General features: G+C 41.4%; 1 protein-coding gene across 1 annotated transcript in view; it reads left to right on the top strand.

The window, feature by feature from the left end:
* RPRD1B (regulation of nuclear pre-mRNA domain containing 1B) overlaps window positions 1-15,599 on the top strand; it is a 51,815-nt gene that overhangs the window by 16,293 nt on the left and 19,923 nt on the right. Inside the window, exons 4-6 of the mRNA XM_081832809.1 lie at window positions 4,796-4,908; window positions 6,996-7,122; window positions 12,809-12,984. Coding sequence (XP_081688935.1) covers window positions 4,796-4,908; window positions 6,996-7,122; window positions 12,809-12,984 — 416 coding nt within the window. The remainder of the gene's footprint in view (window positions 1-4,795; window positions 4,909-6,995; window positions 7,123-12,808; window positions 12,985-15,599) is intronic.

Below are 15,599 nucleotides of genomic sequence, written 5' to 3'. Positions count from 1 at the left end.
GCCAACTTTTTGCCTTAAAATTAATTTTGTAGTCTGCTGTAGTGTCTAAAATTCTACCACAGTCAGGTCTCCAAGAGATGTATTATAAATGCTTAAGGGAACCAGGATTGCTTGAATGTTAGCCAAGTATAAGACCCCTAGAGACACAGGGACAGGTTGGAGGATAGAGAGTGTATAATATGAGGACAGGCAGATTGGGGCCACCCGTAGTGTTTGCCCTGCCTGTAAACAGAGTGTTTGAGTGAGTCAAAAAGCAAGTGTAAATGCTATGGTCAGAAGCTGAATTGATAGTAGGAGGGTGCCTTGTCTTAAATTCAGTAATAGGAGTGGGACTGACAGATTTCCTAGGCTATTTTTTTTTTTTTTTAAGATTTTATTTATTTGACAGAGAGAGAGACAGCGAGAGCAGGAACACAAGCAGGGGGAGTGGGAGAGAGAGAAGCAGGCTTCCCACTGAGCAGGAAGCCCGATGTGGGACTCGATCCCAGGACCCTGGGATCATGACCCGAGCCGAAGGCAGACGCTTAACGCCTGAGCCACCCAGGCACCCTCCTAGGCTATTTTTAGTAGCTGCCTGACTAGTTTGAGAATGCTGGGCATTATAATTGCTAACTTTGTACAGATGAGTCAGGGGACAGTTAACAGAGCAGGCTGTCCTGTTTGTGTAAACGAAGGCATATGGTCATTTTTGGTACAGCGCTAGCGTCTTCCAAGCTCTGTGCCACCTCTGCTTTCAAGAAGTTTCCAACTCGGGTCTGGTAACACATTTCTAGGTATTATAGGGATATAAAGAAATAAGATACTTAATGTTTCTATCAGAGAGGTAAGGCCTGTGCCTGCCGGCGGCCATACAGCACAACAAGGGCCAGGTGCTGTGGGAGTAGAGGAAAATGATGGCTCAAGATGCTGCTGCCCTTACCATGGGTAGGCTTTGAGCATAGGTAGAAACTGTAATATCGTTAGAGGCCATTCCGGGTTTTTGAGTAGAGGCACAGTGGGCCATTCATTTCATAAGAGTGTAATCTAAGTTGGAAAAGGAGTGACTAGCGGCAGGGAGACCAATTGGGACAGTGGTCTGCACAAGGCATGGAAAAGGGCACATTTCTGATAAGAGGCGATGGGAAGAAACAGAATGGAAAGATCTGTAAGGTACATCTCAGAAGTGTAGAGTCTGCTGGAAGTTGGGACTTTAGGAGAGATTCTGGTGGTCTCCAAGGCATTGTACTTGGAAGATGGGGCCAGTGGAAGTGTTCATAGTATGAGTAGGTAGCTCAGGAAAGGAGGAACCTTATGAAGAAAATGATGAATAATTCATTTCCAATAGGTTCTCCAAGTGGAAATAGGAGAGAACTGAAGTAGGATGACAGTGGTTATCTCTTATTACACCTTCTTCCATCAGGATGGCGAAGGACAGAAATGGGCCTGCAATTATTTTCATTAGTTTGATTTCAGTCTTGTAATGCTATGAGTGAGTGCCAGTATGAAGTGGTAAAAAGTACTCCAGTTTAGGGGGCAGGTGACTTTGGCTATAGAGGTGAGACTTACACTAACGAGTTCCTTGATTGTGGACAAACCACAGCCTGTGGGCCTGGATATATGCTCATGAAAAACGAGGTGGGGAAAGCAAAGATGTAGGTCTATCTAAGGCCTTCCAGTGCCCAAATTCAGTGATTCTGAGGGTCCTAAGGTACAAAGTGGTATGTGGTTTTTATACATAATAACTTCTGTATGAGAGTTTGAAACTGAAGGATTCAAGTTTTGTAATTTTTCTGCCTTCTTTAGTATATTTAACAGTTATTTCATAGCACTGTTCTAGATGCTTGGAAGTGAACAAAAAATATTAAAAAAATTTTTTCGCTTACGTGCTTATATTTTAGTGGCAACTCCTAACGCGTGGCCACTTTGATGCTTTGTGGTGGCTAAGTGTCTATGAGGGTCATACCACCCTGCACATTAATTAGGCAGCTAGTGTGTGCTAAGTACTGTTAGATATCTCATATGCAAATTATATACCATTAGATTTTCTGTTTTACAAATATAGCAGTCCTTGTTTTGCATAGTGCAGGACTGTAAAAATGACTATGTAAGCCGAAACCATGCAAAATGATCTTAATAATCAATGGGAAAAGTTTTGATTGTTCTGACTTATAAAATTTTTTTATCAAAGAATTGAAAACTCACTGTTGATTACAGATCTATAGGGAACAAAAAAGATAGTAACACTAATAGATACCTAGCATGCTAGAATATAAAACACTAGGAACATTGAGAATTAAAGTGCTTTATTTCTTTGTAATGAGCTTCACAAGAGGGGTTTGACCAGAGAGAGCTTGCCTTCTTGTGTAGTCCATGGTATGGAGCAAGCATCCTCCCAAGTTTGGGTCGGCTTTCGGCAGTTTACCCTTAGTGTTCTCCGTGTCATGAGGTGTGTTGGATAGTTCCTGTAACGTGAAGAGTTTTGTCAGCATCACTTCCTCTGGGACACGGTCGTTCTTGTCATCACAACTGATTTCTTCACTTATTTTGATAAATTGGCTTTCACCAGGTGATTCTGGCTGCGGACCTAGAGTTTCTGGAAGGGTATGGCCGTGCCAGCATCCCCGCGGCCAGCTGTGTCTTCTGCCAGCTCCCTTTACGTTCCGTTCACTTCTAACATGAGCTTTAGTTTTGATTTCGGGGCTTCTCTTTCATCTTTGTCATTTTCAGTCAGTTCCCTGTTTTGATTATTCATTTTAATGAAATGTCATGCGAATTTGATCCCTGGGAGACAACACAGCCAAACACTGCTGTTTGTGTGTGAACTGAAATAACAGCGGTGCGGTGACCAAACAGTGACCTGAAAGAAGTGATGTGGTCACTGATCATGATGCGTTTCTATTACTTACGCAGTGATTTGTGGATTGAAGTTAGCAGCAAAGTTTGTTCTTTATGGAGTTACTCTGAGTGAATATGCCGCAGTAACTGAAATTTGAACCGTGGTGTCGGGGGACTGGTGGTGTTGAAACCTTGGTAACAAATCCATGCATAATAGAATCTTGCAAAGTGAGGGCTGCCTTGATGCAAATGTTGCTGTTTTCCTTTATTTAATAGAACAGAGGAACAAACCCATGATATTGACTTGGCTTTCACGTCAAGCATAGTTTGGTCAGTTAATGTGTAAGGTAGGACCAGGAACTACATCCTTGTTTTCAGGAAAAAGTGTTTAATGAAGCAAGACGTGTACGTTATTCTGTTTATAACTCACAGAGTTCAGAGGCAGGTGCGTGGTGACCCCTACTTTGGCAGATGAGAGAGTGTGTGCTGCGGAGGAATTTGACTACAGTGGGAAGCGCACAGATTTTGAAAGTCCCACCTTTAAACCAGTATGGAACTTCTCGGGGCCTCCATTTTCTCCCCTGCAAGCTGGAGATAGTAGATCTCAGAGTTGCCTGAAGGACTCAATGTACAGAAGCTGTTGCCGTGCCTGCCACATGTTACCAGCGTTTCTTTACTTTCCAAGCCTGAACGTGTCACTTAGACTTAACGTCCCACAGATGTTTGGCATTTATTTTGTATTGTCCAATTTGATACAAAAGTAATGATTTTGGAACAGGCACTTTTATTGTAGCCATTTAAAAGCATACAATACAAATAATAAGAAATGTAATGTAACCTGTTTGCCTCAAAAGTGGTTAACTTTAAAATAGTGACTTAAGTAACTTCTCTCAGTTGTATCAGTCATATTTCTCAGCAACGGGTATTTTTAATTTTAAGGTAAAATAAAGTTTATTTTGTTTCTAAAGGGAGAGTTTAAAGAACATGATGTGTACAATTTCTGACACGATTTTATTGATAGGTTTCTCTCTACTACAGGTTTTCCCTGCTATCTGAAATTAGACCATTCCTATGAAACATCTCCTAGGCCGAAATGGCATAAAGTGAAGAAGCAGTTACCATTAATTTGTATGGAAAAATTTTTGAACATTCCCAGACCCCAAAAATAACTTCTCTCAGGCTTTTCTGATACCTCAGGCCACATCTTGCTAACAGATGCACAGAATAAATCGAGATAAAGCACAGATGCTCACAGATACAGCTCAAAGCTCTGGTGGCTTGATGCTGAGATGCCGAGTGTAGTTGCTGGGAAAGAGCTTGGCGGGGCCGCTCTGGCTGCTTGGGGTGCATGCTGCCTCTATAATAATCGCTCCCTGCAACACACATGCTGACCACTATTTTCACTTTGTGCCTTTCTTTGTGAAAGTGAAAATCCTCTTTGAATTTCTTTTGGTTAGTGAAAACAGGTACTATTACTGTAGGTCTTTCATAAAAGCAAGCTTTAGAAAAGTGAGGAATACCTGTTTTTATTTTCTGAATTATCTTGCAAAGTGTATAGTGTTTCATTTTATATGCAATGTATTTTCTACAAACCCTGCCTTACATTGGCTTCCTTCATTATATTGTCTCATGGGTTTCTTAACCACTTTGCTTCTCTTGTTAACTTTTATTTTTAAGAGGTAAGCTTTTTAATTAAATGTGTTAAGTTTGGTAAGTTTCATTTTTAGATGCTTGTTTTTGGTAGTCTTTTAACAGTGAGTCAGTCCGAGATGACAGACCTGAGACCATTTTTGATTCTTCGGTAATGTAGGGAACTACCACCAACTTAAAATAACTAGCATATAGGCTAACGTTAAGCCATCTTTGGAAATGTACACCCCTTTTGCCATTTTTTTTGCATGTGGCCCATTGTTCATAGCCTTTGACTCTTACCTGCACAGGCTCTCATGACCCAAATTTGTGCCCTTTTTCTTTCCTCTAGCAACAGAGGAGAAGAAATCTCTGAAGCGAACTTTTCAGCAGATACAAGAGGAGGAGGATGATGACTACCCTGGAAGCTACTCTCCCCAAGATCCTTCTGCAGGACCCCTCTTGGTATGTCAGGACTCCCAGAGAGTAGGACACAGTGGCTTAGTGGAGGGACTGCTAGTTGAAGATTATGGCCACAGGGTGGCGCCAGGGACCAATAGTATGGAATCACCAGAGGGCAGCTCTCAGGGCACTGGGTGCAAGATCTACCCAGTAGAGCTTGCCAGATAGCAGGCTTGCCTTTGTCTTTGAATGCCATGAGTCTGGATGGATTTATGTGTTATACGGTATTTGGACTTGGCTTTGTTTCACTCCTAGGACTTGAAAATATTCTCAAAAGGTAGATTTTTTGGAAGGGTAGATAATGCCACAAAGACATTTGAATGTCCTCTGCCATGACTTTTCTCCTATACATGGTTATTTTATATAAGTAGACAATTCATTAGTTTCTAGGGTAGTCTGTGTGGCAATAGCAAATTTGCTATACTATCACCTATTTAAATATTAAAATGGAGCCAATTAATTATATATTTGCATTGTTTAGCCCTTCATATAAATTAGCTGATGAGCTCTGTGTGATTGGTTAATTTTTGCTGTTTATTTCTTTACTTACTGATTTACTTTACTTACTTTACTTACCATCAAAGAAAGTGAGGCTCAAAGAGAGATTAACTTGCCCAGTGTCTTAATTTGAATCTGGGTCTGACTGACCTCAGAGACCATGATCTTTACTGAGTTACATGGCCTCTTTTTGCCTAAAACAGTTTTACTTTATTATACATGGGTGTGGCTAAGGTCCATGTAAATAGGAAGCGTGTCTGGTCTGTGTTACGTTAAAATGTTGAATTAGATGGTGGGTTAAGTGAAAACAGTGTTAGGCCATGTAGCTTTGCATTTAAAAACTTCCAAGGGGGCCAGCCTGAATTACTAACTTTCAGGATAACTGGACTACCGTCTACGTGGCCAGTTTCTTACTCCTGGGTCATGATGGACTGGCGAACCTGTCAGCATTCATTGTTTTCGGATGATTTTTTTTTTTTAATATTTAATTTATTTATTTGTCAGAGAGAGCGAGTGAGCACAAGCAGGGGGAGCGGCAGGCAGAGGGCGAGGGAGAAGCAGACTCCCTGCTGAGCAGGAGCCCGATGCGGGACTCGATCCCAGGATCCTGGGATCATGACGAGCTGAAGGCAGAGGTTTAGCTGACTGAGCCACCCAGGCATCCTGTTTTCTGATGATTTAAAATTACCCTTTTTAGTGTACAAAGTATGTGTTCTTGGTTTGCTCTTTTCTTAGTCTTTTTCACCTTTGTTTGTAATTAATGAGTTTGACACATTTAATTTGGGGAGTGGCTGCCAAAATGGAAACTGTCATCTTTGTGACACTCATTTTGTAAAGCAAATCCGAGAAAGAATTGAAGTAGGCAGTGTCATTTCATTTATTTATTTATTTATTATTATTATTTTTTTTTCCATCAGAAAAAACTTATTTTGTAATTAACCAGAACAATGAAGCTGTTTTGATGAACACAAAACTGAAATTGGGGCTTGCTAATTTTAGATGGGAGGTTTTTGTTGTTGTTTTTTTTATTTTATTTTATTTTTTATTCTTATGTTAATCCCCATACATTACATCATTAGTTTTAGATATAGTGTTCCATGATTCATTGTTTGTGCATAACACCCTGTGCTCCATGCAGAATGTGCCCTCCTCAATACCCAGTGTCATTTCATTTAATCAGTCAGCACACAGTTGTTCAACATCTGGTACACACGCCTTTATGCTATACCGGAGACCAGACCATTCTGTATTAGAAATCATACATTATTTGAAACTAAGCAATTTGAACCAGGCTCCTTTTTTTTAAGTTGCCAAAAACATGCTCTTTTAAAAAGATTTTTTTTTTCAGGTTATGTAGAATTTGTTCATGCTCTGCTATTGACTTAGAAAAATTAACTTTGTACATTGTCTTAGAATCCATCATCCAATCCAATCACTGGCCTCAGTATAGGCTCTGGTACTGAGGACAATGTTTTTGTAAATGTCAGGAGCGTGATCATTTTTAGAATTTTCCTTCACCTCATTTAATTCTGGCTAACGTTCTTTAAATCCCATATTTAATGGACAGCGTTGCTTGTGCTTTCATTGTACAGACTGAAGAACTGATCAAAGCTTTGCAGGACCTGGAAAATGCTGCATCAGGCGATGCTACTGTCCGGCAGAAGATTGCTTCTTTGCCCCAGGAAGTGCAAGATGTTTCTCTGTTGGAAAAAATAACAGGTGAGAAGGTAGAGTTTGGATGAAGGGTGAGGGAAGAGGGACCCATTTCTCTAATTCATCAAACCCTAGGACATGCTTACGTTTGCAGATACAGACGACTTCTATGTGGTATTGGGTTTTGCAAACAGTGAAGCTGTTGAAACAGTCCATGCTTGAATAGTGATTCTAGGAACTGGAGAAAGGCTGGCATGCCACAACCTGTGGCACTCTTACGTGAGATCTGCTGAAAACACAAGGCAAATTGCGTATGTGATATTGGGGGGGCAAGAGAGAAGACGTTAAATTCATGATCCTCTTACTAAAAAAAATTCAGGGCTCTGTGATTTATACCCTGCACACAGACACACCCCATAGATGATAGTGCCTTTAATGCCAAGAACGCCAGGTGTATATTGTTAGTCATGTCATTTTGCCCTCTTGATGCTCACCCCCAGTTAAACAGGGAGGGACACGTAACATTATTCCCGCTTTATGCATGGGAAATTGAAAGGAAGGAGTGAAGCACGAACTAATACTTATAGAGAATGCTCTGTGCCAGATACTTCTACTTTTCATGATAACCTTTTGAGGTCACTGACTATATATCCCCATATTGCATAGAAGGAAATTGAGGCTTGGAGAGGTTAGGTGTCTTTGGGCAAGATTATCAGTTCCAGTTTCCTTACAGCATTTGGCTCACTTCATGTCTCTGTGTCCCATTTTGGTAATTTTTGCAATATTTCCTTTTTTTTTTTTTTTTTTTAAGATTTTATTTATTTGACAGAGAGAGACACAGCAGGAGAGGGAACACAAGCAGGGAGAGTGGGAGAGGGAGAGGGAGAAGCAGGCTTCCCGCCGAGCAGGGAGCCGGATGCGGGGCTCGATCCCAGGACCCTGGGACCATGACCTGAGCCGAAGGCAGACGCTTAACCATCTGAGCCACCCAGGCGCCCCTCTTGCAATACTTCAAACTTTTCTGTTATTCCTTACGACGATTTGTGATCAGTGATTAGGATTCACTGAAAGTTCAGATGATAGAATTTTTTAGCAACAAAGTATTTTTTGATTACAGTGTATACATTTTTTTTTTTTTAGACATAATGCTCTCGCACACTTAGTAGAACAGTATAGTGTAACCATAACTTCTGTATGTATTGGGAAACCAGAAAACTCATTTGACTCCTTTAATGCGACATTTGTTTCATTTCAGTGGTCTGGAACTGAACCTGCAATATCTCTGAGGCACACCTGTATTTTAAAGGTGGTTGGGGAAAACCTTTCTGATGAAATGACCTTTGATCAGAGGCCTCCCCAAGATTAGGAAGCAAGCCATGAGGATATCTGAGGGAAGGAAGTGCTACACAGGCAGAGGGTACAGTCTGAGTAAAGACTTCAGGTCAGGAGCATGCTTAGCTGCAGGACACAACATGGAGGCTGTCTAAATCCTACAGGCGGCGTTTGGGCTCACTCCTACTTCCCCAGCTCCAGCAGTTGGACCCTACTAGATCTAACAGTCTGTTAATCCTTCCACCTTTTCTCAGCCTCCACTCCCCTCCAGCCTTACTTTCTTCTCTACTTAGCATGGAGTCTTTATAATCACTTCCTTACATACATCCTCAGTCTCTGTTTTTCTCTTTCCTCTTCACTGTAGTCTTCTGGCAAAACCCAACTCTTCTCTTGGCTAAGTCCAACTTTTGAGGTTATTATAATGATCAACTCATTTATTCTTACTATCAGAATCATAGTCTGTAAAAATTGGGAGCAAATTAACATAAAGCTAGCAATGTATGTGATTTTATTTACCTGTTTTCCCTGCCCTAAAGGTCTCATATCTCATGGCCCTTTTTTTTTTTTTTTAAGATCTATTTATTTATTTGTGTGAGAGAGAGTGAGTGCAGGGGAAGGGTTCGGGGTGGGGGGCAGAGGAAGAGGGAGAGAGAATTTCAAGCAGATTCCCTGCTGAGCCCGACGTAAGGCTCGATCCCATGATCCTGAGGTCGGAAGTGACTGAGGTGGGTTAACCGACTGAGCCACACAAGCACCCCACTTTTTTTAAATTAATAAAAAATTAATTTTCATTTTTAATTGCAATAAAATACACCTAATTTACCATTTTTAAGTGTACACTTTAGAAGCACTAAGTACATTCACAGTGCACAACCAATTTCCAGAACTCTTGACTAAACTAAAACTTTATACTCATTTAATAACAACTCATTTCCCCCTCTCAGCCACCATATCTAAATCCAACTTTTCCTCTGTTCTTTCCTGGACCTGCACAGCTGAGTGTGGCTGGGAAAACAAATAACACATATAAGCTGATTTTTCTTCCTACTTCTGTGGGTGAACATGTCATTTTTTTTTTTTTTAAGATTTTATTTATTTGACAGAGAGAGAGAAAGAGATCACAAGTAGGCAGACAGGCAGAGGGAGAGGGAGAAGCAGGTTCCCTGCTCGAGGTGTGGGCTTGATCCCAGGGCGCTGGGATGATGACCCAAGCCAAAGGCAGACGCTTAACCGACTGAGCGAGCCAGGTGCTCCGAACATGCTGTTTTCTAAACCAGCCCCCTACCTGTTTGTTAGTCCTGTTCCTTCTCGCTATTCAAGAACATTGCTCCAGTAATCGTCCATTTTTTCCCTCTACTGGCTCATTCTGCACAGCATAAAAACATGTACTTTTTTCCCACGTGGGAAACACTATTTTTCTTGACCCATATACTGCCTTATTTCTCTGTTCTTTGTAATACAGCATTCTAAATAATTGCCTGTGCTCATTTGTCTCCCTTTCCCCTCTTCCCATTCTCTTTTGGTTCCACTTTACTGAAGCTGCTCTTATCAGTGTTGTTGATGACTTCCATGTTGCTAATTCAGTGGTGAATTTTTGCCCAGTCTTTACTTGTGGTCATCGTAACTTGATCTTAGTAACATTTGGCCCAGTTGGTCATTTCTTCTGATTTGGTGCAGTAGGCAGAATAATAATACCCCTGGCCCACCCAGACATCCTTGTCCTAATCCCCAGAACCTGTGAATACGTGATCTTACATGGCGGAAGGGACCTTACAGATGGATGAAGTTAAGGATCTTGAGGTGGGGAGGAGTATCCTGGATGATTCAGGTGGGCCCCATCTGGTCACAGAGTCCTTCTGAGAGGGAGGCCAGAGGGCAGTAGTCAGAGAAGGAGATAGGACCCTGGAAACAGTCTTTGGAGAGATGCATTTTGAAGATGGAGGAAGAGGCCATGATAATAAATACTAAGATAATACGTTTGTGTTATTTTCAGCCACTGAATTGGTGGTAAATTTGTTGCAGCAGCAACAGGAAAGTAGGACTCTATCCTCGCTTTTCTCTCCTTCCTCTGGCTCTGGCTTTTTAGTTTCCTTCTCTGGTTTCTTCACCCCTCTGTTACCTCTTCATGTTGAGTATTTAGCGCTCTTTTCTAGTTAGTTTCACTGACAGTTCCTCTTATCCAATTTGATGACTTTAAATAATTTTTAGACTAGTAATTCCCTAATTTATGTCTCTAGTGTTGACTTGTCACTTGAACTTGAGACCCATACATCCAGCCTTCTGCTTAGTGTTACTAGTTGACTGTCTCAAAAACCATTTCAAACTTGACCTATCTCAAACCAAACTTGTCATCTTCTCTCCAAAATTCATTGCTCTCACAGTCTTCCCCTTATCAGCAAATGACCCCCTCCTCATTCCTGTTGATCAGACCAAAACCAGTGTCTGACCCCAGTATCTGATATTGTCACCACTTCCACTGCTACTACCTGGTGCAAGTCACCAACATCTTCACTGGGATTATTGTAAGCGTTTCCTCTTCGGTTTCCCTGCTTCCTCCTTATCTCCCACCCCCAGCCATCACTCTCTTCTCCACATACCTAGAGTAACCGGAGTGATCTGTTCAAATGGAAGTTGGACCATGTCCCTTCTGCTCAGAGCACTCCAGTTATATGGGCTCCTTGCCAGGCACTCTCCTCTTCTAGGACTTTGTACTTGCTGTTCCCGCTGCTTGGGATGATCTTCCCTGGATAGTCACATTTACGTGGCTTGTTCTCCCACTTTTTCCAGGCCTTGGTTTACATACCACCTCAGTGAAGCTTACCCTGACCACCACATTTAAAAGTGTTATTTCTCCTTCTGAATGCCCCATGCTTTCTCCTCTGGCTTTTTTTCTCTAGAATTCTGATCTTCGGCTGATAAGCAAGTAAAATGTGGTATATTGTTTCTCTTCTTACCTGAGAATATAAACTCCTTGGGGCAGAGAGTTTTTGTCCTTTGTGTTCCCTGTTGCTCTGAGAGCCTAGAATGGTGTTGGGCATAATAGGAGCCCACATATTTGTTCAGTTAATTGGAAGGTTTGGGGCCTAGCAGTCTGACTGAGGTGGGTTAAGTGACAGTGGTAGGAGAGGAGGTGGGTATGAGGAGAATGATCAGCTCTCCTGAGGAGTTCTGTAAAGGAGACAGGGAAATGGGGCAGTAGCTAGAGAGTGACATGTGGACAGAAGGTAGAACAGCATGTTCGTATGCTGATGATAGTGCTGGCGGAGGAAGAAAAAGAAGTTGAAAGGTGTGGGGAACAGTCACAAGGGACAGTCACAGCAGCAGAATCTTGGCATGAGCAAGAGGGAGTGGGATGCCCTTGCTCTTGGTTTCAAGGCAGTGATCTATTCTTTTGACCCTTAAAGGCCTTTTTAAAAATGCTGTATGCATATTAGAGCTCCAATTTCACCAGACCCACATGAAATTAATTTTATCAGTTCTTTTCTAATACAGCTCATCCTTTTGTCACTCCCTCTCATTTCCTAATGTTGAGCCTTGTTCAGCTCCTCTTTCCAAGGATATCCTTTCTTATACTTTGATACTTCAGCACAGTTTTTTCTCAAACAGTGAGTTATAGCCCATTAATTGGATGTGAAATCGGTCTGGTAGGTAATGACCAAAATTAAAAAAAAAAAAAGAATAGAAGATGGAATACTTCACACATAGTAAGGATAAGTATTGCTTTATGAAATTTTCATTTCTTTCTGTGTGTTTGCATAAAATGTGTTTCTTACTGTGGGTCACGTTTAAAGAATTAGAAAGAACGTCTGTTCTTATCAGTCCCTGTATTTTGCTGAATGGAAGAAGAGAGCTCCTGCCCAGGTTCAAGGCTTGCATGGTATACAAGGGGTAGAATCCTATCAGGTCCATTTTATAGAAATGGTTTTGAGTCCCAACTCCTCCGCTAACCACATGGTATCAAACCAGCCTTATAGCTTTTATTTGGTCTTAGTTTCCACACCCAAGAAACGAGTGCTTGCTTTTGTATTTCAGAAGAATGTGCAAAAAATACTTAACAAAATAATATGAAAGCGCTTTCGAAATTTTCAGAGGCAAGGAAAAATTATTTCATGTATGACCTTAAATATCTCTGTTTTATTTGTAGAGCTTTTGCAGGAATAGGCATTTAGAAAACCTTTGCAAGATTCCCCTCCTTGTACAGTTGCCTCATGTCAGGTAATTCAGAGATGTCCTGTCTTGTTAACAGGAGTGAGTTCTTTGGATTTCTCTGTCAGCCAGTCCATTGTTTGTCTATAGGTTCTGGCTTATTCTTGGACTCTGTACATTGGGAGAGAAACTGTTAACCTCCCCCAGAAATGTTTGCAATCATGGCTGTGTGATTTCTATATTGTCTCTGTTTTTTGGTCTCATTTGTACATAGACAAAGAGGCAGCTGAACGTCTTTCAAAAACAGTAGATGAAGCATGTCTGTTACTAGCAGAATATAACGGGCGCCTGGCGGCAGAACTGGAAGACCGGCGCCAGCTGGCTCGGATGCTGGTGGAGTACACGCAGAACCAGAAAGATGTTTTGTCAGAAAAGGAGAAAAAACTAGAAGTGAGTACATGGCAAGGCAGACCCAGACTGCCCGTTTCCTTTCCTATAGTCCAAAGTAGGAGGTATCTTTATGCTTTCGTTAACACATTTTTTTGTCTTTTAAAAACTAATGAGATGAGAACATCCATCAGATACTGTAATCATTTGAACCGAGTTGAAAATTGAAGTCATGTTTTTGTGTGTCCAAGAAAGAACAAACCGGAATGCAAGAAACAATGAAACCTTAAAGCATTTAGGAGCTTAATATTACTTCAGTTTGAACTCACATTAAAAAAAAAAAAAAAATTGTAGATTGAGGTACAAAAAGAACAGGTGGTTGACAGAACTGAAGCATGTGTATTTGGTAGTATTTGGAAAATACTTAAAATTGCCTTTCTTTTAGATTATATTGAGATTTATTTCTGACTTATATCCATGGTTAAGGCCAGTAAGGAGTCTGCCTCTAAGCTCTGTCTGCAATCAGTTCTAAAATGTCACAGTAATGTTTTATGGAGTCCAGTTCTCAAACTGTTGAGAAGGAACTCCTTTCTACCCTGAGTTGGCATTAGTCTGAATGCCCTTGGGGAGGGGCTTCAGAACTAGTTCCTTGCCGTGCATTGATCTGGCTTCTTCAATAAGTACATGGTGGTTTAACATCCGTGCTTGCATAACACAGCCAGTGGTGTGGACGTTTGGGAACCTTGGCTTGCCCCAAGCTGCTAGCGGTGAAGGGGTGAAGACAGTTTTGAGTCGGAGAATCAGTTAAATATCACAGGAAGCACTGGAGTAGGTAAGGGAGGGAGGGGATAGTCCCCCTCCACGCCAGCACTCAAGAAACATGTTCTCTGACACAGAGGAAGGGGAAACGGCGAGCTAGTCCTGAGGCTGAGATTATCGTGTTTGCCTTTCCACACAGTTGCTGACTTGAGGTGGGCAAAGAATGATGGGCACTTTTGACCCTATCCTTACCTGCAGGGATGACGGGAGCAGGGCTGGGTAGTGGTTGGGGGAACTTCATAAGCCATCCTGGAAGTAGAAGATGGGAAACGGTTGTGAGAGTAGTATGGCTTAGATTTAGAAATCGACACTGACCAGAAATCCTAAAGGGAGTTTCACAGGCAGTACCAGACAGTCATTTATCTGAAATGCTCATCTTTCACTGAGGAAGCATTTTCAGCACTGTGCCCCGGGACTAATAAGAGAGTGTAATTAATGATTCTGGTTGTAAGTCACCATGCCATCTGTTGAACTGCCCCTTGGCGACACATTAAGGGCTTTCTCTGATCTGTCAGACATTGATTATCATGAGCAGCTGTTGTTGGGTGGAACGTGGCAAGCTACCATAGAGGACAGAGTCTTTGAGAAGGAGATTGGGTTGGTAGAGTGGATTAACTCTTTGTTTATTTCCCTCCCTCACAGTTGAACTTGGCTCCCTATGTTTCTTGGGGGATCATTCTGGTTTCTGTAGAACCAGTGGTTTGTGAGATGCCGTGAAAGGTCATTAAGCAGAGAGATGGATCAGAGATTTGGGTCTGTTCTGTAGCTTTCCAGCCCAAATTCCTCTGCTCATTTGGATACTGGGATTCCATTGCTTAAGAATCAGAACAGGAGACTCCCATTGCTGGAAAGTACAGATTCTGAGCTGAAGGTCCTTTCTTTTCTCAAACCATGTCGCTTAGCCACTTGAACAAAACCATTCACTGTAAAAATGAAGCTAAATTTGCTTATTTAAAAAATCAAAAGACTAGATACAATGTAAGATGTTGAGAGCTGGCTTTAGTTTTTTCTTTATCCATGTTTGCTAAAAAATGCCTGCTCTCTAGAATTCATGATTTTTCTCTCACGTTCCGGAACAGACTGGTCTTACTCCACCATACCCTTATGGTGATGGCAAAACTTGAAAAGTATATGCCACTTGAAAGATGATGCGTTACCAATATGAATTATTCTAAATCCTCACAGTTGTTTATTGATGAGGGCTGTGCATCAAGTATACTTATCTTTTTAACATTCACTTATTTAACACTGGTAGTCCTTGTTTTAAAATCGCCATATCAGAATGTAAATGAAATCTGCTTTTATTTTTTAATCCTTTCATTACCTTTAATGTATGAACATGGAAATCTTAGAACTCTGGAAATGTCATGATTTACCTGAGAGCCTGTTTTCTTCCCAAAGTTCTAATTTGTTAACACATGAGTCCCCCCTACCCCCTTTTTTTAAGTTCATCTCTTCCTTCGTGTAATAAGCATACCTTTTTGTCTTTCACTTAAGAATCTTATGTTAGATTTCTGGGTGGCTCCTAAGCTTTGGGGTAGGGAATGTGGTGATTTGGAGCCAAGGGTGATTCAGATGCTGTCATATCGGAGGGGGCAGTTACGGCCCGCAGAGGGAGATTGTGTTTCTGCCCTCAAGGAAGTCATTGTGGCATAAACAGCATTGGTGAACATAAAACCAAACCAGGGGGATTGTACATAATGTAGATTAAGGAGGCAGTTGGCCACTCTGATTGTGGCTTAAGGTCAAATCCAAACCTCCTGGAAGGCAGTAAAGGCTTTTTGTAAAAGGAAATTGCAATTGGAGAAGAGAAATATGTTGATAAATGGGAAAGCCAGTCTGGAGCAGACAAATGTGTG

The sequence above is a fragment of the Leptonychotes weddellii genome, chromosome 10 (assembly GCF_054177405.1).
Source record: "Leptonychotes weddellii isolate Sample4059 chromosome 10, ASM5417740v2, whole genome shotgun sequence".
NCBI classification, from domain to species: domain Eukaryota; kingdom Metazoa; phylum Chordata; class Mammalia; order Carnivora; family Phocidae; genus Leptonychotes; species Leptonychotes weddellii.
Note: the sequence above shows the minus strand (reverse complement) of the source record. Positions and strands in the feature narration are given on the sequence as shown.